Here is a 26163-nt window from a genome sequence, read left to right as displayed (position 1 = left end):
AATGGCCGACTTCTGCTCCTTTGTCTTATGGTCATATGGCTTATAACCATGATAAAGACACGGCACTCACCGTAACACAATTAAGACTCACCGTGACACCGGCACGCCATTCACCAGAACGTGAACAATTCAGTCACCGTATCAGGGTCACGACCTTCAACGAGACACAGATACACTCCTAACCGCAACACGGACACGGAACATCGCCCTGACACACCCGTGGCAGTCACACTGACCGCAACGTACCCCTCACTGTAACATCGACATTCCCACTGACCGTGTTACTGATAAACTCCTCAAGGCGACAGCGAAACACACCTCAAAATGACCCCGACACGGTTTTCACTGTGACACTGAGGTACCGTACACTGTGACACATTCACGCTCCTCGACGTGATCCGCACCGCCTCGAGACAAAGACTCAGAAGTCACTGTAACACCCCTGACCGAGACAGTATCACCGCTCAACATAACGCCGATGCACCGCTCACAGAGGCAATTACCCACACCTCATTCTGACACAGGCAAACCTCTTAGCGTGATACCAAAACACCTCAGCCTGACACTGTTACAACCACCGTGACAATGACATGTCTCTCACCGTGACACAAAAACATTCCTCCCTGTGAGACAAGCACACCCCACACCATGACACAGATACTCCACTCACCGTGACAGTACCAGGCCCCTTACTCTGACATTTCCCTCGCCGTGACCTCGAGGTACACTGCATTGTGGCCCGGCACGTCTGTCGCCGGGGCACAGAGTCACCTATCACGGTGATACCGCCACGTCCTTCACAGCAACTCGAATATAACCCGCATGATATTGACGCAGACCCTCATTGTGACAACAACATAACCTTCACCGACACATTAATATACACCTTAGCATGACACGACAGGCCGACGCCTCTCACTGTGACAACCTTAACGTGACACTGACACAACACTCTCTGTGACCCGCTCGGTAGCGTAATGCTGACTCACGTGTCACTGTAAACGCTGAACATCCTTCACCATCTCTCTCAGTATCACAGATTCGTCAGTCTCAGTTAAACTCAAGCCTTCAATCCACGATATCTGAGATATCTGATCTCCGTCACCAGTTCACTCAGATGGAAACGAAGTACAAATTGGTCAACGACAGCATGGCTCAAATCTGTGAATTGTTGACCAGCAGAAGAGGTGAGGCATCATCCCCCTCTTTAACCCGCCCCTCGTCACAGGGCGGGATAGAGAGAGAGGAAGCATCACTCTGTGCTTGACATCGGGAGTATGTAAAGAAATGGTATGGAAGGAAATTCCCTCTGTGTTTGACGGATGAGTGTGTGATCGTGGAGGAAGTTTCACTCTGACACTGAACCCAGGAGACTGTGACGGGACGTTTTGGTGGTGGATTCACTCTGTGTCTGACCACAGGATTGTGAGACGTAACATTACAGCTTCACTTCATATCTGACTCCGGGAATCACTGATGGGTCGGTATGGATCCAGATTCACTCTGCGTCTGACAGGCGGGTTGTGTGATCAGACAGGGCCCAGAGAGATTCACCCCATGTCTGACCCCTGATTGGTTTTATGGCATGGCGGAGAGAGAGTTTCACTCTGAATCCTGGAGTGTCTGACGGGACGCTGCAGAGGGGGCTTCACTCTTTGACGGAAACCGCGAGTGTGTGATAGGACGGTGTTGAGGGAGCATCACAGTGTATCTGATTCCCGGAGTGTGTAATGGGTTCGTAGAAAGAGAGAGCGTCTGTGTCTGACTCCGGGAGTATGTGATGGGACAGTGCAGAGGGGCATTCTCACTATGTGTGACTGGGTGTTGTGAAGTTAGTCTGACTCAGTGAGTGTGCCATGGGAGGATGAAGGCGGAACTTCGTTCTGTGTGTGAACACAGGGGGGTGTGGGGACTATTCAGAGAGAGCTTCACTCTGTGGTTCGCCAGCGAGTGTGTGATGAAACGTAAGGAGGGAGGTTCACACTTTGTTAGGCTCGGGTTGGGGGGTGTGTGATGGGACTGTGTGGAGTGAGATTCATTCTGTGTCTGACCACGGGAGTGTGCGTTGGGACGTAAGGAGGGAGATTCACATTGTATTAGCCTCGGGAGTGTGTGATGGGACAGTGTGGATGGAGCTTTCCTCTGTGTCTGACACTTTGCTCAGTGGTGTGTTGGAAGTTGTAGAGGAAGAATCACCCTCCCTCTGACACTTGTCGTGTGTGCTGAGGGAGTTTCTTTTCGCTTCTGACCGCTGGACTGTGTGATGGGAACGCGGAGAGGGGGATTCACAATGTGTCTAAGCAAGGCTGTGTGTGATGGGACTTTGTAGAGCGATCTCTGATCTCTGAGCCAAGGACTGTGTGACAAGTGTTATGGAGCGAGCTTTACTCTGTGTTTGAGACGGTGTGGAAGGAGTAAAACCCGGTATCTGACCCCGGAAGAGCGCGACGTCTGACCGGTGGAATGTCTGATGAAGCCATGGAGAGAGAGGTTCACTCTGTGTCTGACCAAGGCAGTTCGTGACGAGGCTTTGTAGAGGGAGCGAAACTCTGTGTCTGACCCCGGGAGTCTGTGATCGGAACGTGTGGAGGGAGCTTCACTCTGTGTCTGACCCCGGGAGTGTGTGATGGGACGGTGTGGAGGGAGATTCACTCTGTGTCTGGCCCCGGGAGTGTGTGATCGGACAGTGTGGAGGGAGATTCACTCTGTGTCTGACCAAGGCAGTTCGTGACGAGGCTTTGTAGAGGGAGCGAAACTCTGTGTCTGACCCCGGGAGTGTGTGATCGGAACGTGTGGAGGGAGCTTCACTCTGTGTCTGACCCCGGGAGTGTGTGATGTGACAGTGTGGAGGGAGAATCACTCTGTGTCTGACCAAGGCAGTTCGTGACGAAGCTTTGTAGAGGGAGCGAAACTCTGTGTCTGACCACGGGAGTGTGTGATCGGAACGTGTGGAGGGAGCTTCACTCTGTGTCTGACCCCGGGAGTGTGTGAAGGGACAGTGTGGAGGGAGATTCACTCTGTGCCTGACCCCGGGAGTGTGTGATGGGATGATGTGGAGGGCGATTCACTCTGTGTCTGATTCCGGGAGTGTGTTATGGGACGGTGTGGAGGGAGCTTCACTCTGTGTCTGATCACGGGAGTGTGTGATGGGACCGTGTGGAGGGAGATTCACTCTGTGTCTGACCCGGGAGTGTGTGATGGGACGGTGTGGAGGGAGCTTCACTCTGTGTCTGAACCCGGGAGTGTGTGATGGGACGGTGTAGAGGGAGATTCACTCTGTGTCTGACCAAGGCAGTTCGTGACGAAGCTTTGTAGAGGGAGCGAAACTCTGTGTCTGACCCCGGGAGTGTGTGATCGGAACGTGTGGAGGGACATTCACTCTGTGCCTGACCCAGGGAGTGTGTGATGGGACGGTGTAGAGGGAAATTCACTCTGTGTCTGACCCGGGGAGTGTGTGATGGGAAAGTGCGGAGGCAGATTCACTCTGTGTCTGACCCCGGGAGTGTGTGATCGGAACGTGTGGAGGGAGCTTCACTCTGTGTATGACCCCGGGAGTGTGTGATGGGACGGTGTAGAGGGAGATTCAGTCTGTGTCTGATCCGGGGAGTGTGTGATTGGACAGTGTAGAGAGACCTTCACTCTGTGTCTGCTCCCGGGAGTGTGTGATGGGACGGTGTGGAGGGAGATTCAGTCTGTGTCTGACCACTGGAGCGTGTGATCGGAACGTGTGGAGGGAGATTCACTCTGTGTCTGACCCCGGGAGTGTGTAATGGGATGCTGTGGAGGGAGATTCAGTCTGTGTCTGACCCCGGGAGTGTTTGATGGGACGGTGGGCAGCGAGATTCACTCTGTGTCTGACCAAGGCAGTTTGTGACGAAGCTTTGTAGAGGGAGCGAAACTCTGTGTCTGACCCCGGGAGTGTGTGATCGGAACGTGTGGAGGGAGCTTCACTCTGTGCCTGATCCCGGGAGTGTGTGATCGGAACGTGTGGAGGGAGATTCACTCTGTGTCTGACCCCGGGAGTGTGTGATGGGACAGTGTGGAGGGAGATTCACCCTGTGTCTGACACCGGGTGTGTGTGATGGGACGGTGTGGAGGGAGATTCACTGTGTGTCTGACCCCGGGATTGTGTGATGGGACGGTGTGGAGTGAGATTCACTCTGTGTCTGACCCCTGGAGTGTGTGATGGGACGGTGTGGAGGGAGATTCACTCTGTGTCTGACCCCGGGAGTGTGTGATCGGACGGTGTGGAGGGAGATTCACCCTGTGTCTGACCCCGGCAGTGTGTGATGGGACGGTGTAGAGTGGGCTTTGCTCTGTGTCTCAATCCGGGAGTGAGTGATGGGACGTTGCAGAGGGGGCTTCACTCTGTGTCTGACCCCAGGAGTCTGTGATGGGACGGTGGAGAGGGAGATTCATTCCGTGTCTGACCACGGGAGTGTGTGATCGGAACGTGCGGAGGGACCTTCAGTCTGTGTCTGACCCCGGGAGTGTGTGATGGGACAGTGTGGAGGGAGATTCACTCTGTGTCTGACCCCGGGAGTGTGTGATCGGACGGTGTGGAGGGAGATTCACCCTGTGTCTGACCCCGGCAGTGTGTGATGGGACGGTGTAGAGTGGGCTTTGCTCTGTGTCTCAATCCGGGAGTGAGTGATGGGACGTTGCAGAGGGGGCTTCACTCTGTGTCTGACCCCAGGAGTCTGTGATGGGACGGTGGAGAGGGAGATTCATTCCGTGTCTGACCACGGGAGTGTGTGATCGGAACGTGCGGAGGGACCTTCAGTCTGTGTCTGACCCCGGGAGTGTGTGATGGGACGGTGTGGAGGGAGATTCACTCTGTGTCTGACCCCTGGAGTGTGTGATGGGACGGTGTGGAGGGAGATTCACTCTGTTTCTGGCCCCGGGAGTGTGTGATGGGACAGTGTGGAGGGAGATTCACTCTGCGTCTGACCAAGGCAGTTCGTGACGAAGCTTTGTAGAGGGAGCGAAACTCTGTGTCTGACCACGGGAGTGTGTGATCGGAACGTGTGGAGGGAGCTTCACCATGTGTCTGACCCCGGGAGTGTGTGATGTGACAGTGTGGAGGGAGATTCACTCTGTGTCTGACCAAGGCAGTTCGTGACGAAGCTTTGTAGAGGGAGCGAAACTCTGTGTCTGACCACGGGAGTGTGTGATCGGAACGTGTGGAGGGAGCTTCACTCTGTGTCTGACCCCGGGAGTGTGTGAAGGGACAGTGTGGAGGGAGATTCACTCTGTGCCTGACCCCGGGAGTGTGTGATGGGATGATGTGGAGGGCGATTCACTCTGTGTCTGATTCCGGGAGTGTGTTATGGGACGGTGTGGAGGGAGCTTCACTCTGTGTCTGATCACGGGAGTGTGTGATGGGACCGTGTGGAGGGAGATTCACTCTGTGTCTGACCCGGGAGTGTGTGATGGGACGGTGTAGAGGGAAATTCACTCTGTGTCTGACCCGGGGAGTGTGTGATGGGAAAGTGCGGAGGCAGATTCACTCTGTGTCTGACCCCGGGAGTGTGTGATCGGAACGTGTGGAGGGAGCTTCACTCTGTGTATGACCCCGGGAGTGTGTGATGGGACGGTGTAGAGGGAGATTCAGTCTGTGTCTGATCCGGGGAGTGTGTGATTGGACAGTGTAGAGAGACCTTCACTCTGTGTCTGCTCCCGGGAGTGTGTGATGGGACGGTGTGGAGGGAGATTCAGTCTGTGTCTGACCCCCGGAGTGTGTGATCGGAACGTGTGGAGGGAGATTCACTCTGTGTCTGACCCCGGGAGTGTGTGATGGGATGCTGTGGAGGGAGATTCAGTCTGTGTCTGACCCCGGGAGTGTGTGATCGGAACGTGTGGAGGGAGATTCACTCTGTGTCTGATCCCGGGAGTGTGTGATGGGATGCTGTGGAGGGAGATTCAGTCTGTGTCTGACCCCGGGAGTGTTTGATGGGACGGTGGGCAGCGAGATTCACTCTGTGTCTGATCAAGGCAGTTTGTGACGAAGCTTTGTAGAGGGAGCGAAACTCTGTGTCTGACCCCGGGAGTGTGTGATCGGAACGTGTGGAGGGAGCTTCACTCTGTGCCTGATCCCGGGAGTGTGTGATCGGAACGTGTGGAGGGAGATTCACTCTGAGTCTGACCTCGGGAGTGTGTGATGGGACAGTGTGGAGGGAGATTCACCCTGTGTCTGACACCGGGTGTCTGTGATGGGACAGTGTGGAGGGAGATTCACTCTTTGTCTGACTCCGGGAGTGTGTGATGGGACGGTGTGGAGGGAGATTCACTGTGTGTCTGACCCCGGGGGTGTGTGATGGGACGGTGTGGAGTGAGATACACTCTGTGTCTGACCCCTGGAGTGTGTGATGGGACGGTGTGGAGGGAGATTCACTCTGTGTCTGACCACGGGAGTGTGTGATCGGACGGTGTGGAGGGAGATTCACCCTGTGTCTGACCCGGGCAGTGTGTGATGGGACGGTGTAGAGTGGGCTTTGCTCTGTGTCTCAATCCGGGAGTGAGTGATGGGACGTTGCAGAGGGGGCTTCACTCTGTGTCTCAATCCGGGAGTGAGTGATGGGACGTTGCAGAGGGGGCTTCACTCTGTGTCTGACCCCAGGAGTCTGTGATGGGACGGCGGAGAGGGAGATTCACTATGTGTCTGACCACGGGAGTGTGTGATCGGAACGTGTGTAGGGACCTTCACTCTCTGTCTGACCCCGGGAGTGTGTGATGGGACGGTGTGGAGGGAGATTCACTCTGTGTCTGACCAAGGCAGTTCGTGACGAAGCTTTGTAGAGGGAGCGAAACTCTGTGTCTGACCCCGGGAGTGTGTGATCGGAACGTGTGGAGGGACATTCACTCTGTGCCTGACCCAGGGAGTGTGTGATGGGACGGTGTAGAGGGAAATTCACTCTGCGTCTGACCGGGGAGTGTGTGATGGGACAGTGTGGAGGCAGATTCACTCTGTGTCTGACCCCGGGAGTGTGTGATGGGACGGTGTGGAGGGAGATTCAGTCTGTGTCTGATCCGGGGAGTGTGTGATTGGACAGTGTAGAGAGACCTTCACTCTGTGTCTGCTCCCGGGAGTGTGTGATGGGACGGTGCGGAGGGAGATTCACTCTGTGTCTGACCCCGGGAGTGTGTGATGGGACGGTGTGGAGGGAGATTCAGTCTGTGTCTGACCACTGGAGCGTGTGATCGGAACGTGTGGAGGGAGATTCACTCTGTGTCTGACCCCGGAAGTGTGTGATGGGATGCTGTGGAGGGAGATTCACTCTGTGTCTGACCCCGGGAGTGTGTGATCGGAACGTGTGGAGGGAGATTCACTCTGTGTCTGACCCCGGGAGTGTGTGATGGGATGCTGTGGAGGGAGATTCAGTCTGTGTCTGACCCCGGGAGTGTTTGATGGGACGGTGGGCAGCGAGATTCACTCTGTGTCTGACCAAGGCAGTTTGTGACGAAGCTTTGTAGAGGGAGCGAAACTCTGTGTCTGACCCCGGGAGTGTGTGATCGGAACGTGTGGAGGGAGCTTCACTCTGTGCCTGATCCCGGGAGTGTGTGATCGGAACGTGTGGAGGGAGATTCAGTCTGTGTCTGACCCCGGGAGTGTGTGATGGGACAGTGTGGAGGGAGATTCACCCTGTGTCTGACACCGGGTGTGAGTGATGGGACAGTGTGGAGGGAGATTCACTCTTTGTCTGACTCCGGGAGTGTGTGATGGGACGGTGTGGAGGGAGATTCACTGTGTGTCTGACCCCGGGAGTGTGTGATGGGACGGTGTGGAGTGAGATTCACTCTGTGTCTGACCCCTGGAGTGTGTGATGGGACGGTGTGGAGGGAGATTCACTCTGTGTCTGACCCCGGGAGTGTGTGATCGGACGGTGTGGAGGGAGATTCACCCTGTGTCTGACCCCGGCAGTGTGTGATGGGACGGTGTAGAGTGGGCTTTGCTCTGTGTCTCAATCCGGGAGTGAGTGATGGGACGTTGCAGAGGGGGCTTCACTCTGTGTCTGACCCCAGGAGTCTGTGATGGGACGGTGGAGAGGGAGATTCATTCCGTGTCTGACCACGGGAGTGTGTGATCGGAACGTGCGGAGGGACCTTCAGTCTGTGTCTGACCCCGGGAGTGTTGGATGGGACGGTGTGGAGGGAGATTCACTCTGTGTCTGACCCCTGGAGTGTGTGGTGGGACGGTGTGGAGGGAGATTCACTCTGTGTCTGGCCCCGGGAGTGTGTGATGGGGCAGTGTGGAGGGAGATTCACTCTGCGTCTGACCAAGGCAGTTCGTGACGAAGCTTTGTAGAGGGAGCGAAACTCTGTGTCTGACCACGGGAGTGTGTGATCGGAACGTGTGGAGGGAGCTTCACTCTGTGTCTGACCCCGGGAGTGTGTGAAGGGACAGTGTGGAGGGAGATTCACTCTGTGCTTGACCCCGGGAGTGTGTGATGGGATGATGTGGAGGGCGATTTACTCTGTGTCTGATTCCGGGAGTCTGTTATGGGACGGTGTGGAGGGAGCTTCACTCTGTGTCTGACCAAGGCAGTTCGTGACGAAGCTTTGTAGAGGGAGCGAAACTCTGTGTCTGACCACGGGAGTGTGTGATCGGAACGTGTGGAGGGAGCTTCACTCTGTGTCTGACCCCGGGAGTGTGTGAAGGGACAGTGTGGAGGGAGATTCACTCTGTGTCTGACCCGGGGAGTGTGTGATGGGAAAGTGCGGAGGCAGATTCACTCTGTGTCTGACCCCGGGAGTGTGTGATCGGAACGTGTGGAGGGAGCTTCACTCTGTGTATGACCCCGGGAGTGTGTGATGGGACGGTGTAGAGGGAGATTCAGTCTGTGTCTGATCCGGGGAGTGTGTGATTGGACAGTGTAGAGAGACCTTCACTCTGTGTCTGCTCCCGGGAGTGTGTGATGGGACGGTGTGGAGGGAGATTCAGTCTGTGTCTGACCCCGGGAGTGTGTGAAGGGACAGTGTGGAGGGAGATTCACTCTGTGCCTGACCCCGGGAGTGTGTGATGGGATGATGTGGAGGGCGATTCACTCTGTGTCTGATTCCGGGAGTGTGTTATGGGACGGTGTAGAGGGAGCTTCACTCTGTGTCTGACCGGGGAGTGTGTGATGGGACAGTGTGGAGGCAGATTCACTCTGTGTCTGACCCCGGGAGTGTGTGATGGGACGGTGTGGAGGGAGATTCAGTCTGTGTCTGATCCGGGGAGTGTGTGATTGGACAGTGTAGAGAGACCTTCACTCTGTGCCTGCTCCCGGAGTGTGTGATGGGACGGTGCGGAGGGAGATTCACTCTGTGTCTGACCCCGGGAGTGTGTGATGGGACGGTGTGGAGGGAGATTCAGTCTGTGTCTGACCACTGGAGCGTGTGATCGGAACGTGTGGAGGGAGATTCACTCTGTGTCTGACCCCGGAAGTGTGTGATGGGATGCTGTGGAGGGAGATTCACTCTGTGTCTGACCCCGGGAGTGTGTGATCGGAACGTGTGGAGGGAGATTCACTCTGTGTCTGACCCCGGGAGTGTGTGATGGGATGCTGTGGAGGGAGATTCAGTCTGTGTCTGACCCCGGGAGTGTTTGATGGGACGGTGGGCAGCGAGATTCACTCTGTGTCTGACCAAGGCAGTTTGTGACGAAGCTTTGTAGAGGGAGCGAAACTCTGTGTCTGACCCCGGGAGTGTGTGATCGGAACGTGTGGAGGGAGCTTCACTCTGTGCCTGATCCCGGGAGTGTGTGATCGGAACGTGTGGAGGGAGATTCAGTCTGTGTCTGACCCCGGGAGTGTGTGATGGGACAGTGTGGAGGGAGATTCACCCTGTGTCTGACACCGGGTGTGAGTGATGGGACAGTGTGGAGGGAGATTCACTCTTTGTCTGACTCCGGGAGTGTGTGATGGGACGGTGTGGAGGGAGATTCACTGTGTGTCTGACCCCGGGAGTGTGTGATGGGACGGTGTGGAGTGAGATTCACTCTGTGTCTGACCCCTGGAGTGTGTGATGGGACGGTGTGGAGGGAGATTCACTCTGTGTCTGACCCCGGAGTGTGTGATCGGACGGTGTGGAGGGAGATTCACCCTGTGTCTGACCCCGGCAGTGTGTGATGGGACGGTGTAGAGTGGGCTTTGCTCTGTGTCTCAATCCGGGAGTGAGTGATGGGACGTTGCAGAGGGGGCTTCACTCTGTGTCTGACCCCAGGAGTCTGTGATGGGACGGTGGAGAGGGAGATTCATTCCGTGTCTGACCACGGGAGTGTGTGATCGGAACGTGCGGAGGGACCTTCAGTCTGTGTCTGACCCCGGGAGTGTTGGATGGGACGGTGTGGAGGGAGATTCACTCTGTGTCTGACCCCTGGAGTGTGTGATGGGACGGTGTGGAGGGAGATTCACTCTGTGTCTCTGGCCCCGGGAGTGTGTGATGGGGCAGTGTGGAGGGAGATTCACTCTGCGTCTGACCAAGGCAGTTCGTGACGAAGCTTTGTAGAGGGAGCGAAACTCTGTGTCTGACCACGGGAGTGTGTGATCGGAACGTGTGGAGGGAGCTTCACTCTGTGTCTGACCCCGGGAGTGTGTGAAGGGACAGTGTGGAGGGAGATTCACTCTGTGCTTGACCCCGGGAGTGTGTGATGGGATGATGTGGAGGGCGATTTACTCTGTGTCTGATTCCGGGAGTCTGTTATGGGACGGTGTGGAGGGAGCTTCACTCTGTGTCTGACCAAGGCAGTTCGTGACGAAGCTTTGTAGAGGGAGCGAAACTCTGTGTCTGACCACGGGAGTGTGTGATCGGAACGTGTGGAGGGAGCTTCACTCTGTGTCTGACCCCGGGAGTGTGTGAAGGGACAGTGTGGAGGGAGATTCACTCTGTGTCTGACCCGGGGAGTGTGTGATCGGAACGTGTGGAGGGAGCTTCACTCTGTGTATGACCCCGGGAGTGTGTGATCGGAACGTGTGGAGGGAGCTTCACTCTGTGTATGACCCCGGGAGTGTGTGATGGGACGGTGTAGAGGGAGATTCAGTCTGTGTCTGATCCGGGGAGTGTGTGATTGGACAGTGTAGAGAGACCTTCACTCTGTGTCTGCTCCCGGGAGTGTGTGATGGGACGGTGTGGAGGGAGATTCAGTCTGTGTCTGACCCCGGGAGTGTGTGAAGGGACAGTGTGGAGGGAGATTCACTCTGTGCCTGACCCCGGGAGTGTGTGATGGGATGATGTGGAGGGCGATTCACTCTGTTTCTGATTCCGGGAGTGTGTTATGGGACGGTGTAGAGGGAGCTTCACTCTGTGTCTGATCACGGGAGTGTGTGATGGGACCGTGTGGAGGGAGATTCACTTTGTGTCTGACCCGGGAGTGTGTGATGGGACGGTGTGGAGGGAGCTTCACTCTGTGTCTGAACCCGGAAGTGTGTGATGGGACGGTGTAGAGGGAGATTCACTCTGTGTCTGACCAAGGCAGTTCGTGACGAAGCTTTGTAGAGGGAGCGAAACTCTGTGTCTGACTCCGGGAGTGTGTGATCGGAACGTGTGGAGGGACATTCACTCTGTGCCTGACCCAGGGAGTGTGTGATGGGACGGTGTAGAGGGAAATTCATTCCGTGTCTGGCCACGGGAGTGTGTGATCGGAACGTGCGGAGGGACCTTCAGTCTGTGTCTGACCCCGGGAGTGTTGGATGGGACGGTGTGGAGGGAGATTCACTCTGTGTCTGACCCCTGGAGTGTGTGATGGGACGGTGTGGAGGGAGATTCACTCTGTGTCTGGCCCCGGGAGTGTGTGATGGGGCAGTGTGGAGGGAGATTCACTCTGCGTCTGACCAAGGCAGTTCGTGACGAAGCTTTGTAGAGGGAGCGAAACTCTGTGTCTGACCACGGGAGTGTGTGATCGGAACGTGTGGAGGGAGCTTCACTCTGTGTCTGACCCCGGGAGTGTGTGAAGGGACAGTGTGGAGGGAGATTCACTCTGTGCTTGACCCCGGGAGTGTGTGATGGGATGATGTGGAGGGCGATTTACTCTGTGTCTGATTCCGGGAGTCTGTTATGGGACGGTGTGGAGGGAGCTTCACTCTGTGTCTGACCAAGGCAGTTCGTGACGAAGCTTTGTAGAGGGAGCGAAACTCTGTGTCTGACCACGGGAGTGTGTGATCGGAACGTGTGGAGGGAGCTTCACTCTGTGTCTGACCCCGGGAGTGTGTGAAGGGACAGTGTGGAGGGAGATTCACTCTGTGCCTGACCCCGGGAGTGTGTGATGGGATGATGTGGAGGGCGATTCACTCTGTGTCTGATTCCGGGAGTGTGTGATGGGACGGTGTAGAGGGAGATTCACTCTGTGTCTGACCCGGGAGTGTGTGATGGGACGGTGTAGAGGGAAATTCACTCTGTGTCTGACCCGGGGAGTGTGTGATGGGAAAGTGCGGAGGCAGATTCACTCTGTTTCTGACCCCGGGAGTGTGTGATCGGAACGTGTGGAGGGAGCTTCACTCTGTGTATGACCCCGGGAGTGTGTGATGGGACGGTGTAGAGGGAGATTCAGTCTGTGTCTGATCCGGGGAGTGTGTGATTGGACAGTGTAGAGAGACCTTCACTCTGTGTCTGCTCCCGGGAGTGTGTGATGGGACTGTGTGGAGGGAGATTCAGTCTGTGTCTGACCCCGGGAGTGTGTGAAGGGACAGTGTGGAGGGAGATTCACTCTGTGCCTGACCCCGGGAGTGTGTGATGGGATGATGTGGAGGGCGATTCACTCTGTGTCTGATTCCGGGAGTGTGTTATGGGACGGTGTAGAGGGAGCTTCACTCTGTGTCTGATCACGGGAGTGTGTGATGGGACCGTGTGGAGGGAGATTCACTTTGTGTCTGACCCGGGAGTGTGTGATGGGACGGTGTGGAGGGAGCTTCACTCTGTGTCTAAACCCGGAAGTGTGTGATGGGACGGTGTAGAGGGAGATTCACTCTGTGTCTGACCAAGGCAGTTCGTGACGAAGCTTTGTAGATGGAGCGAAACTCTGTGTCTGACCCAGGGAGTGTGTGATGGGACGGTGTAGAGGGAAATTCACTCTGTGTCTGACCCGGGGAGTGTGTGATGGGAACAGTGCGGAGGCAGATTCACTCTGTGTCTGACCCCGGGAGTGTGTGATCGGAACGTGTGGAGGGAGCTTCACTCTGTGTATGACCCCGGGAGTGTGTGATGGGACGGTGTAGAGGGATATTCAGTCTGTGTCTGATCCGGGGAGTGTGTGATTGGACAGTGTAGAGAGACCTTCACTCTGTGTCTGCTCCCGGGAGTGTGTGATGGGACGGTGTGGAGGGAGATTCAGTCTGTGTCTGACCCCGGGAGTGTGTGATCGGAACGTGTGGAGGGAGATTCACTCTGTGTCTGACCCCGGGAGTGTGTGATGGATGCTGTGGAGGGAGATTCAGTCTGTGTCTGACCCCGGGAGTGTGTGATCGGAACGTGTGGAGGGAGATTCACTCTGTGTCTGATCCCGGGAGTGTGTGATGGGATGCTGTGGAGGGAGATTCAGTCTGTGTCTGACCCCGGAGTGTTTGATGGGACGGTGGGCAGCGAGATTCACTCTGTGTCTGATCAAGGCAGTTGTGACGAAGCTTTGTAGAGGGAGCGAAACTCCGTGTCTGACCCGGGAGTGTGTGATCGGAACGTGTGGAGGGAGCTTCACTCTGTGCCTGATCCCGGGAGTGTGTGATCGGAACGTGTGGAGGGAGATTCACTCTGTGTCTGACCTCGGAGTGTGTGATGGGACAGTGTGGAGGGAGATTCACCCTGTGTCTGACACCGGGTGTGTGATGGGACAGTGTGGAGGGAGATTCACTCTTTGTCTGCTCCGGGAGTGTGTGATGGGACGGTGTGGAGGGAGATTCACTGTGTGTCTGACCCCGGGAGTGTGTGATGGGACGGTGTGGAGTGAGATTCACTCTGTGTCTGACCCCTGGAGTGTGTGATGGGACGGTGTGGAGGGAGATTCACTCTGTGTCTGACCCAGGAGTGTGTGATCGGACGGTGTGGAGGGAGGTTCACCCTGTGTCTGACCCCGGCAGTGTGTGATGGGACGGTGTAGAGTGGGCTTCACTCTGTGTCTCAATCCGGGAGTGAGTGATGGGACGTTGCAGAGGGGGCTTCACTCTGTGTCTCAATCCGGGAGGAGTGATGGGACGTTGCAGAGGGGGCTTCACTCTGTGTCTGACCCAGGAGTCTGTGATGGGACGGTGGAGAGGGAGATTCACTCTGAGTCTGACCACGGGAGTGTGTGATCGGAACGTGTGGAGGGACCTTCACTCTGTGTCTGACCCCGGAAGTGTGTGATGGGACGGTGTGGAGGGAGATTCACTCTGTGTCTGACCAAGGCAGTTCGTGACCAGCTTTGTAGAGGGAGCGAAACTCTGTGTCTGACCCCGGGGAGTGTGTGATCGGAACGTGTGGAGGGGACATTCACTCTGTGCCTGACCAGGGAGTGTGTGATGGGACGCGTAGAGGGAAATTCACTCTGTGTCTGACCCAGGGAGTGTGTGATGGTACAGTGTGGAGGCAGATTCACTCTGTGTCTGACCCCGGGAGTGTTTGATCGGAACGTGTGGAGGGAGCTTCACTCTGTGTATGACCCCGGGAGTGTGTGATGGGACGGTATAGAGGGAGATTCAGTCTGTGTCTGATCCGGGGAGTGTGTGATTGGACAGTGTAGAGAGACCTTCACTCTGTGTCTGACCCCGGGAGTGTGTGATGCTCGGTGTGGCCGGAGATTCAGTCTGTGTGTGACCACTGGAGCGTGTGATCGGAACGTGTGGAGGGAGATTCACTCTGTGTCTGACCCCGGGAGTGTGGTGATGGGATGCTGTGGAGGGAGATTCAGTCTGTGTCTGACCCCGGGAGTGTGTGATCGGAACGTGTGGGAGGGAGATTCACTCTGTGTCTGACCCCGGGAGTGTGTGATGGGATGCTGTGGAGGGAGATTCAGTCTGTGTCTGACCCGGGAGTGTTTGATGGGACGGTGGGCAGCGAGATTCACTCTGTGTCTGACCAAGGCAGTTTGTGACGAAGCTTTGTAGAGGGAGCGAAACTCTGTGTCTGACCCCATGAGTGGTGTGATCGGAACGTGTGGAGGGAGCTTCACTCTGTGCCTGATCCCGGGAGTGTGTGATCGGAACGTGTGGAGGGAGATTCACTCTGTGTCTGACCCCGGGAGTGTGTGATGGGACGGTGTGGAGGGAGATTCACCCTGTGTCTGACACCGGGTGTGTGTGATGGGACAGTGTGGAGGGAGATTCACTCTTTGTCTGACTCCGGGAGGTGTGTGATGGGACGGTGTGGAGGGAGATTCACTGTGTGTCTGACCCCGGGAGTGTGTGATGGACGGTGTGGACTGAGATTCGCTCTGTGTCTGACCCCTGGAGTGTGTGATGGGACGGTGTGGAGGGAGATTCACTCTGTGTCTGACCCCGGGAGTGTGTGATCGGAACGTGTGGAGGAGATTCACTCTGTGTCTGACCCCGGGAGTGTGTGATGGGACAGTGTGGAGGGAGATTCACCCTGTGTCTGACACCGGGTGTGTGTGATGGGACAGTGTGGAGGGAGATTCACTCTTTGTCTGACTCCGGGAGTGTGTGATGGGACGGTGTGGAGGGAGATTCACTGTGTGTCTGACCCCGGGAGTGTGTGATGGGACGGTGTGGAGTGAGATTCACTCTGTGTCTGACCCCTGGAGTGAGTGATGGGACGTTGCAGAGGGGGCTTCACTCTGTGTCTCAATCCGGGAGTGAGTGATGGGACGTTGCAGAGGGGGCTTCACTCTGTGTCTGACCCCGGGAGTGTGTGATGGGACGGTGTAGAGGGAGATTCACTCTGTGTCTGACCAAGGCATTTCGTGACGAAGCTTTGTAGAGGGAGCGAAACTCTGTGTCTGACCCCGGGAGTGTGTGATCGGAACGTGTGGAGGGACATTCACTCTGTGCCTGACCCAGGGAGTGTGTGATGGGACGGTGTAGAGGGAAATTCACTCTGTGTCTGACCCGGGGATTGTGTGATGGGACAGTGCCGGAGACAGATTCACTCTGTGTCTGACCCCGGGAGTGTGTGATCGGACGTGTGGAGGGAGCTTCACGCTGTGTATGACCCGGGAGTGTGTGATGGGACGGTGTAGAGGGAGATTCAGTCTGTGTTTGACCCCGGGAGTGTGTGATCGGAACGTGTGGAGGGAGATTCACTCTGTGTCTGACCCCGGGAGTGTGTGATGGGATGCTGTGGTGGGGAGATTCAGTCTGTGTCTGACCCCGGGAGTGTGTGATCGGAACGTGTGGACGGAGATTCACTCTGTGTCTGATCCCGGGAGTGTGTGATGGGATGCTGTGGAGGGAGATTCAGTCTGTGTCTGACCCCGGGAGTGTTTGATGGGGACGGTGGGCAGCGAGATTCACTCTGTGTCTGATCAAGGCAGTTTGTGACGAAGCTTTGTAGAGGGAGCGAAACTCCGTGTCTGACCCGGGAGTGTGTGATCGGAACGTGTGGAGGGAGCTTCACTCTGTGCCTGATCCCGGGAGTGTGTGATCGGAACGTGTGGAGGGAGATTCACGTCTGTGTCTGACCTCGGGAGTGTGTGATGGGACAGTGTGGAGGGAGATTCACCCTGTGTCTGACACCGGGTGTGTGTGATGGGACAGTGTGGAGGGAGATTCACTCTTTGTCTGCTCCGGGAGTGTGTGATGGGACGGTGTGGAGGGAGATTCACTGTGTGTCTGACCCCGGGAGTGTGTGATGGGACGGTGTGGAGTGAGATTCACTCTGTGTCTGACCCCTGGAGTGTGTGATGGGACGGTGTGGAGGGAGATTCACTCTGTGTCTGACCCCAGGAGTGTGTGATCGGACGGTGTGGAGGGAGGTTCACCCTGTGTCTGACCCCGGCAGTGTGTGATGGGACGGTGTAGAGTGGGCTTCACTCTGTGTCTCAATCCGGGAGTGAGTGATGGGGACGTTGCAGAGGGGGCTTCACTCTGTGTCTCAATCCGGGAGTGAGTGATGGGACGTTGCAGAGGGGGCTTCACTCTGTGTCTGACCCCAGGAGTCTGTGATGGGACGGTGGAGAGGGAGATTCACTCTGAGTCTGACCACGGGAGTGGTGTGATCGGAACGTGTGGAGGGACCTTCACTCTGTGTCTGACCCCGGAAGTGTGTGATGGGACGGTGTGGAGGGAGATTCACTCTGTGTCTGACCAAGGCAGTTCGTGACCAAGCTTTGTAGAGGGAGCGAAACTCTGTGTCTGACCCCGGGAGTGTGTGATCGGAACGTGTGGAGGGACATTCACTCTGTGCCTGACCCAGGGAGTGTGTGATGGGACGGCGTAGAGGGAAATTCACTCTGTGTCTGACCCGGGGAGTGTGTGATGGTACAGTGTGGAGGCAGATTCACTCTGTGTCTGACCCCGGGAGTGTTTGATCGGAACGTGTGGAGGGAGCTTCACTCTGTGTATGACCCCGGGAGTGTGTGATGGGACGGTATAGAGGGAGATTCAGTCTGTGTCTGATCCGGGGAGTGTGTGATTGGACAGTGTAGAGAGACCTTCACTCTGTGTCTGACCCCGGGAGTGTGTGATGCTACGGTGTGGCCGGAGATTCAGTCTGTGTGTGACCACTGGAGCGTGTGATCGGAACGTGTGGAGGGAGATTCACTCTGTGTCTGACCCCGGGAGTGTGTGATGGGATGCTGTGGAGGGAGATTCAGTCTGTGTCTGACCCCGGGAGTGTGTGATCGGAACGTGTGGAGGGAGATTCACTCTGTGTCTGACCCCGGGAGTGTGTGATGGGATGCTGTGGAGGGAGATTCAGTCTGTGTCTGACCCCGGGAGTGTTTGATGGGACGGTGGGCAGCGAGATTCACTCTGTGTCTGACCAAGGCAGTTTGTGACGAAGCTTTGTAGAGGGAGCGAAACTCTGTGTCTGACCCCATGAGTGTGTGATCGGAACGTGTGGAGGGAGCTTCACTCTGTGCCTGATCCCGGGAGTGTGTGATCGGAACGTGTGGAGGGAGATTCACTCTGTGTCTGACCCCGGGAGTGTGTGATGGGACGGTGTGGAGGGAGATTCACCCTGTGTCTGACACCGGGTGTGTGTGATGGGACAGTGTGGAGGGAGATTCACTCTTTGTCTGACTCCGGGAGTGTGTGATGGGACGGTGTGGAGGGAGATTCACTGTGTGTCTGACCCCGGGAGTGTGTGATGGGACGGTGTGGACTGAGATTCGCTCTGTGTCTGACCCCTGGAGTGTGTGATGGGACGGTGTGGAGGGAGATTCACTCTGTGTCTGACCCCGGGAGTGTGTGATCGGAACGTGTGGAGGGAGATTCACTCTGTGTCTGACCCCGGGAGTGTGTGATGGGACAGTGTGGAGGGAGATTCACCCTGTGTCTGACACCGGGTGTGTGTGATGGGACAGTGTGGAGGGAGATTCACTCTTTGTCTGACTCCGGGAGTGTGTGATGGGACGGTGTGGAGGGAGATTCACTGTGTGTCTGACCCCGGGAGTGTGTGATGGGACGGTGTGGAGTGAGATTCACTCTGTGTCTGACCCCTGGAGTGAGTGATGGGACGTTGCAGAGGGGGCTTCACTCTGTGTCTCAATCCGGGAGTGAGTGATGGGACGTTGCAGAGGGGGCTTCACTCTGTGTCTGACCCCGGGAGTGTGTGATGGGACGGTGTAGAGGGAGATTCACTCTGTGTCTGACCAAGGCAGTTCGTGACGAAGCTTTGTAGAGGGAGCGAAACTCTGTGTCTGACCCCGGGAGTGTGTGATCGGAACGTGTGGAGGGACATTCACTCTGTGCCTGACCCAGGGAGTGTGTGATGGGACGGTGTAGAGGGAAATTCACTCTGTGTCTGACCCGGGGATTGTGTGATGGGACAGTGCGGAGACAGATTCACTCTGTGTCTGACCCCGGGAGTGTGTGATCGGAACGTGTGGAGGGAGCTTCACGCTGTGTATGACCCCGGGAGTGTGTGATGGGACGGTGTAGAGGGAGATTCAGTCTGTGTTTGACCCCGGGAGTGTGTGATCGGAACGTGTGGAGGGAGATTCACTCTGTGTCTGACCCCGGGAGTGTGTGATGGGATGCTGTGGAGGGAGATTCAGTCTGTGTCTGACCCCGGGAGTGTGTGATCGGAACGTGTGGAGGGAGATTCACTCTGTGTCTGATCCCGGGAGTGTGTGATGGGATGCTGTGGAGGGAGATTCAGTCTGTGTCTGACCCCGGGAGTGTTTGATGGGACGGTGGGCAGCGAGATTCACTCTGTGTCTGATCAAGGCAGTTTGTGACGAAGCTTTGTAGAGGGAGCGAAACTCCGTGTCTGACCCCGGGAGTGTGTGATCGGAACGTGTGGAGGGAGCTTCACTCTGTGCCTGATCCCGGGAGTGTGTGATCGGAACGTGTGGAGGGAGATTCACTCTGTGTCTGACCTCGGGAGTGTGTGATGGGACAGTGTGGAGGGAGATTCACCCTGTGTCTGACACCGGGTGTGTGTGATGGGACAGTGTGGAGGGAGATTCACTCTTTGTCTGCTCCGGGAGTGTGTGATGGGACGGTGTGGAGGGAGATTCACTGTGTGTCTGACCCCGGGAGTGTGTGATGGGACGGTGTGGAGTGAGATTCACTCTGTGTCTGACCCCTGGAGTGTGTGATGGGACGGTGTGGAGGGAGATTCACTCTGTGTCTGACCCCAGGAGTGTGTGATCGGACGGTGTGGAGGGAGGTTCACCCTGTGTCTGACCCCGGCAGTGTGTGATGGGACGGTGTAGAGTGGGCTTCACTCTGTGTCTCAATCCGGGAGTGAGTGATGGGACGTTGCAGAGGGGGCTTCACTCTGTGTCTCAATCCGGGAGTGAGTGATGGGACGTTGCAGAGGGGGCTTCACTCTGTGTCTGACCCCAGGAGTCTGTGATGGGACGGTGGAGAGGGAGATTCACTCTGAGTCTGACCACGGGAGTGTGTGATCGGAACGTGTGGAGGGACCTTCACTCTGTGTCTGACCCCGGAAGTGTGTGATGGGACGGTGTAGAGGGAGATTCACTCTGTGTCTGACCAAGGCAGTTCGTGACGAAGCTTTGTAGAGGGAGCGAAACTCTGTGTCTGACCCCGGGAGTGTGTGATCGGAACGTGTGGAGGGACATTCACTCTGTGCCTGACCCAGGGAGTGTGTGATGGGACGGTGTAGAGGGAAATTCACTCTGTGTCTGACCCGGGGAGTGTGTGATGGGACGGTGTGGAGGGAGATTCACTCTGTGTCTGACCCCGGTAGTGTGTGATGGGACGGTGCGGAGGGAGATTCAGTCTGTGTCTGACCGGGGGAGTGTGTGATGGGACGGCGTGGAGGGAGCTTCATTCTGTGTCTGACCACAGACGTGTGTGATGGGACGGTGCGGAGGGAGCTTCACTCTGTGTCTGACTCCGGGAGTGTGTGATGCGGCTTTGCGGCGGGAGACTCAATCTGTGCCTGACCCCAGACGTGTGTGATGGGATGGTGTAGAGGGAGGTTCACTCTGTGTCTGACCCCGAGAGTGTGTGATGGGACGGTGTGGAGGGAGACTCACTCTTTTTCTGACCCCGGGAGTGTGTGATGAGACGGTGCGGAGGGAGATTCACTTTGTGTCTCACCACGGAAGTGTGTGATGGGACGATGCGCAGGGAGATTCAATCTGTGTTTGACCTGTGGAGTGTGCAATGGGACGGTGTGGAGGGAGATTGACTTTTTCTGAACCCAGTCGGCGCAACGGGATTAATGGAGGAAGATTCACTGTTTCCTGTTCCTGAGTTTCAGAGCAAACGTGTCCCCCGGACTGGACTGAAACGGAAGGCCGGTGTTATTTTATATCCACGTCCGTAAAATCTTATGATGGAGCGAGGGAACATTGTTCAAAATTTGATGCAAGGCTCATGGAAATAAATTCAAACATGGAAAAGGTATGTTTTACCGTGGGAAGAGAGATCAACAGTCAAGAACTCCCGGGGTGTGACGCACAGTGGAGTTTCCTTCACACCATCTCACCACACACTGCTGGTATGAGACACAGGGTGAAGCTCCTTCCACAGCGTCCCGTCACAAACTTCCGGGGTCAGAGACCGAGAATCTCTCTCAACACTGTTGCATCAAAGACTACTGGGATCAGAGACAAAGTGAAGCTCCCTACACACCGTCCCGTCCACACTCCCGTGGTCAGTCACCGTGAAGCTCACTCAAAGCCGTTCCATCACACACTCCCGGGATTAGACACAGAGTGAATCTCTTTCCTGACCGCCCCATCACACACTCACGGGGTCACACACAGAGTGAATCTCTCTCCGCTCCTTCCGATCACAAACTCCCGGGGTCAGACACACAAAGTGAATCTCTCTCCACACCGTCCCATCACACACTCCCGGGGCAGGCACTGGGTGATTTCCCCTCTGTACCGTCCCTTCACATGGACAGGCATTGCGAGAGTCTGGTTCTAAACATTAATGAAGGGATTTAATTTCACAGACTTTTGTTTCCAATGATGTCTCTCGATACACAGCTTACTGGATTGGAAAATGCGCAAACGGGTGAGCTTTGGACTGTTGCTGGTCTGTGGTGTGGGAGTGGGCCAGTGCGGTTAGTTGGTTGACTGACACAGCGTTGTCGGGAGAGGGCTGTGCAGTGAGATTAATTTGGGAACTGACTCGGGATTTTAGGAAAGAGCGGTGCAGTGGGATTCATACGGCGATGTACTCGGGGCTGTGGGGAGAGCAGGGTATCATGGAATTAGTTCAGAGACTGACATGGGGCTGTGGGGACATGAGTTGGATTAGTTTGGCGACGGTCACCGGTTGTCTGCTGACTCCGTTGAAATTGTTTTAACCTCTCATAGGAACGTCGCCTCTTACCTTCTGTACAAGGTGAAGTATGGATGGGCCACCTGCAGTAAGTGCGACTCGTACGCATGGAGTTACGATTGCCAAAAGGAATACAGATTTATCTGCGAGAAGTCTGAATATTTATACCCGGATATTCCTGAAGAGGTCCAAGGTCTCTGTCAACAGCCTGTCGGGCCGACTTCAATCAAGTGACTACACCCTTCTTCTCCCCATTCAATCTACCCGACTCTGAAACACTCATAATGTCATCCCCTCTCACCCTCTCTGCCCCTCCCTGCTACCCTATTCTCCTCCTCTACTCGCATCCACATTGTCCCCCACTACTCTCCCTCTCCCCATCTGAACTACTCTTCTCCCCTCCCTGCCCCGCTTCTCCCTCTTCCCCCATTTATTCCCCCTTTCCACCCCTCTTCTCTCTCTGCCCTTCTTATTCCCAGTTCATTCCGCTTCTCCCCGTAGGCTTCATACCTACTCTCCAAGGAACAAAGTCCGATCCTTCTTGCCTTCTCTCCAGAACTCAGACCCTTGAGTCCCGGAAACATCCTCCTAAATCTCCCTCTGCACTCTTTCCAGCTCAGTGGCATCTTTCCTACAGCGGGGCGACCAGAACTGAACACCGTACTCCCAGCGCGGCCTCGCCGACCTTTTGTACAACCACAACGTGGCTTCAGCGCGGTGCAAAGATGTAAACATCTCGAAAATTGGGAAAATTAATAAATACTGCAAAGCGGTGATTACCGAGAGAGTGTTTAAGTGTTCAGGGAGCGTTCGCAATCTGATGACGGAAGGGAAAGAACTGCTTGTAAATTGTTGAGTTTCCCGGCTCCTGTACCCCTCCCCGATGGTACCGATGAGCACAGGGCAATTCCCGGCGGGAGATGGTCCTCGCTGATGGATGCGGTCTTCCCGAGGCATTCCTTCTTCAACGTGTCCACGATGGAGGAGAGGGTTGCGTCCGTTATGGAGCTGGCTGAGTCCAGAACCTTCTATGGTCTATGGCGACCCTCTGCGTTGCAGCGTCCAAACCAGTCGGCCATGCGACAAGCCAGAATGCTCGACACCGTACAGCCGTAGAAATGTGCGAGTCTGGTATGATGTTAAAACCACTATCTTTATTGGTAACTACTTATAATGTAGTAACTTTAACAAGATAAACAAAAGTTAACGGTGTTATGTGCAGACAAGTGTGTAAACCTAACTATTGAGTTTGGGGGAAAAGGCTTAGCGTCTTTAGATGGAAAAGCAGGAATGTTCAGTAATCCACGAAATAAATTATTGGGGAGAGACATTTGTAATCCAAGGTAAAACGTAGAGAAAAGGTAAGTACAAAATATTCCACAGGGTTCACGCTGGTAAAACGAGATAACAGTCGCCGTAGGTCTTGTCCGACGTGTCTTTCCAAATGCACATAGGAATTATTACCGATAGTGATCTGTCACGGGAATATCGTTTTACAGCGGTTACCACACAGCATACCCAGGCAACCTAAAATCCACTGCTATAGATCCTACGAAATGACAATCATACATTCATTGTGCACTGTGTGCCGATGTTTAAAAGATCCTTCTGGGCACAGGAGATTTCCAAGGCTCAGCTGCGACAAGCTGAAGGTACCGGGGTCCCCACCCTTTCCCTCTCTCTATTACGACTGAGGGTCTCTCTCTCTCTCACTGTGTTTAATCTGCACAAACCACGGCAGCCAGTGACTGACGTCATAAACCCGCCTCCTTCAGGCGCTCTTAAAGCGATAAACACAGTCAATGAAACCTGCGGGTTCGGAACAACACCGACCCATAACACATTGATAGGGTCAGACACAGAGCGAAGCTCCCTCCATACTGTCCCATCACACACTCCCGGGGTCAGACACAGAGTGAATCTCCCTCCACACCGCCCCATCACACACTCCCGGGGTCAGACACAGAGTGAATCTCCCTCCGCACCGTCCCATCACACACTCCCTGGTCAGACACAAAGTGAAGCTCGTTCCACATCGTCCCATTACACAATCCTGGGGTCAGACACAGAGTGAATCTCCCTGCACACCGTCCCATCACACACTCCCGGGGTCAAGCACAGAGTAAAGATCCCTCCACACCGTCCCATCACACACTCCCGGGGTCAGACACAAAGTGAATCTCCCTCCGCACCGTCCCATCACGCGCTCCCGGGGTCAGACACAGAGTGAATCTCCCTCCTCACCGTCCCATCGCATACTCCCGTGGTCCGGACACAGAGTGAATCTCCCTCCACACTGTCCCATCACAAACTGCCGTGGTCAGACACAGAGTGAATTTCCCTCCGCACGGTCCCATCACACTCTCCCGGGATCAGACACAGAGTGAATCTCCCTCCGCACCGTCCCATCACACACTCCCGGGGTCAGACACAGAGTGAATCTCCCTCCGCACGGTCCCATCACACTCTCCCAGGGACAGACACACAGTGAATCTCCCTCCACACCGTCCCATCACACACTCCCGGGGTCAGACACAGAGTGAATCTCCCTGCGCACGGTCCCATCACACACTCCCGGGGTCAGACACAGAGTGAATTTCCCTCCGCACGGTCCCATCACACTCTCCCGGGGACAGACACACAGTGAATCTCCCTCCACACCGTCCCATCACACACTCCCGGGGTCAGACACAGAGTGAATCTCCCTCCGCACGGTCCCATCACACACTCCCGGGGTCAGACACAGAGTGAATCTCCCTCCGCACCGTCCCATCACACACTCCCGGGGTCAGACACAGAGTGAATCTCCCTCCGCACCGTCCCATCACACACTCCCGGGGTCAGACACAGAGTGAATTTCCATCCGCACGGTCCCATCACGCACTCCCTGGGTCAAACACACAGTGAATCTCCCTCCGCACGGTCCCATCACACTCTCCCGGGGACAGACACACAGTGAATCTCCCTCCACACCGTCCCATCACACACTCCCGGGGTCAGACACAGAGTGAATCTCCCTCCACACCGTCCCATCACACACTCCCGGGGTCAGACACAGAGTGAATCTCCCTCCACACCGTCACATCACACTCTCCCGTGGTCAGACACAGAGTGAATTTCCCTCCGCACGGTCCGATCACACTCTCCCTGGGTCAGACACAGAGTGAATCTCCCTCCGCAGGGTCCCATCACACACTCCCGGGGTCAGACACAGAGTGAATCTCCCTCCACACCGTCGCATCACACACTCCCGGGGTCAGACACAGAGTGAATTTCCCTCCGCACGGTCCCATCACACTCTCCCGGGGTCAGACACAGAGTAATTCTCCCTCCGCACGGTCCCATCACACACTCCCGGGGTCAGACACAGAGTGAATCTCCCTCCACACCGTCCTATCACACACTCCCGGGGTCAGACACAGAGGGAATCTCCCTCCGCACGGTCCCATCACACACTCCCAGGGTCAGACACAGAGTGAATCTCCCTCCGCACCGTCCCATCACACACTCCCGGGGTCAGACACAGAGTGAATCTCCCTCCACACGGTCCCATCACACTCTCCCGGGGACAGACACACAGTGAATCTCCCTCCACACCGTCCCATCACACACTCCCAGGGTCAGACACAGAGTGAATCTCCCTCCGCACGGTCCCATCACACACTCCCGGGGTCAGACACAGAGTGAATCTCCCTCCACACCGTCCCATCACACAATCCCGGCGTCAGACACAAAGTTAATCTCCTCCACGCCTTCCCATCACACACTACCGGGGTCAGACACAGGGTGAAACTTCCTCCACCCCGTCTCATCATACAGTCTCGCGTTCAGCACAGAATGAAGCCTCCTCCAGACCGTCCTTTTACACAATTTGGTGGTCAAACACAAAGGGTGCAGCTCCCTCCGCACTCTCCCTTCTCCCCACTCCTGTTGTAATAATCCGAGAGAGACTCCGTAAATTGTTTCCCATTTTCGCATTAATCAAGGGAATTTAATTTCACAGAGTGTTGTTAGCACGCTCATTTCATCCTTACTCCATGCATACTGGATTGGAAAATGCGAAAAAGGGTATGATTTGGACTGATCTGTTGGGTTAGAATTAGGGAATGACACAATACTGACGGGAGAAAATTGGATTAGTTTACGGACTGAAATATGTTTGTGGGAAGAAGTGGACCATCGGGATTGTTTGTAGACCGTACGAGGTCTCGGGAGAGGGTGGCACAATGGGAATATTTTGGGGAACGATACGTGTCTGTCGAGGAAGGGTAGGGCTGTGGGAATATCTTGAGGACTGGCAGGGACTCTGGGGAGGATCAGTACCCTG

The 26163-nt window shown here is 55.7% G+C and overlaps 1 protein-coding gene across 5 annotated transcripts in view; it reads left to right on the top strand.

Annotated features, from left to right (window-relative positions):
* The window catches only part of LOC140207315 (C-type lectin domain family 17, member A-like), a 94984-nt gene extending 72378 nt beyond the window's left edge, over window positions 1–22606 (top strand). For all 5 annotated transcript variants that reach the window (XM_072275821.1, XM_072275823.1, XM_072275822.1 and 2 more), the window contains 4 exons: window positions 1032–1187; window positions 20803–20945; window positions 21505–21566; window positions 21872–22606. In XM_072275821.1, coding sequence (XP_072131922.1) covers window positions 1032–1187; window positions 20803–20945; window positions 21505–21566; window positions 21872–22070 — 560 coding nt within the window. In that variant the 3' untranslated portion in view covers window positions 22071–22606. The remainder of the gene's footprint in view (window positions 1–1031; window positions 1188–20802; window positions 20946–21504; window positions 21567–21871) is intronic.
* The last annotated feature ends 3557 nt before the right edge of the window (window positions 22607–26163 follow it).

This window comes from Mobula birostris, chromosome 13 (genome assembly GCF_030028105.1).
Source record: "Mobula birostris isolate sMobBir1 chromosome 13, sMobBir1.hap1, whole genome shotgun sequence".
Taxonomy (NCBI): domain Eukaryota; kingdom Metazoa; phylum Chordata; class Chondrichthyes; order Myliobatiformes; family Myliobatidae; genus Mobula; species Mobula birostris.
The sequence above is the reverse complement of the archived record's forward strand: the minus strand, read 5'-3'. Positions and strand labels throughout refer to the sequence as shown.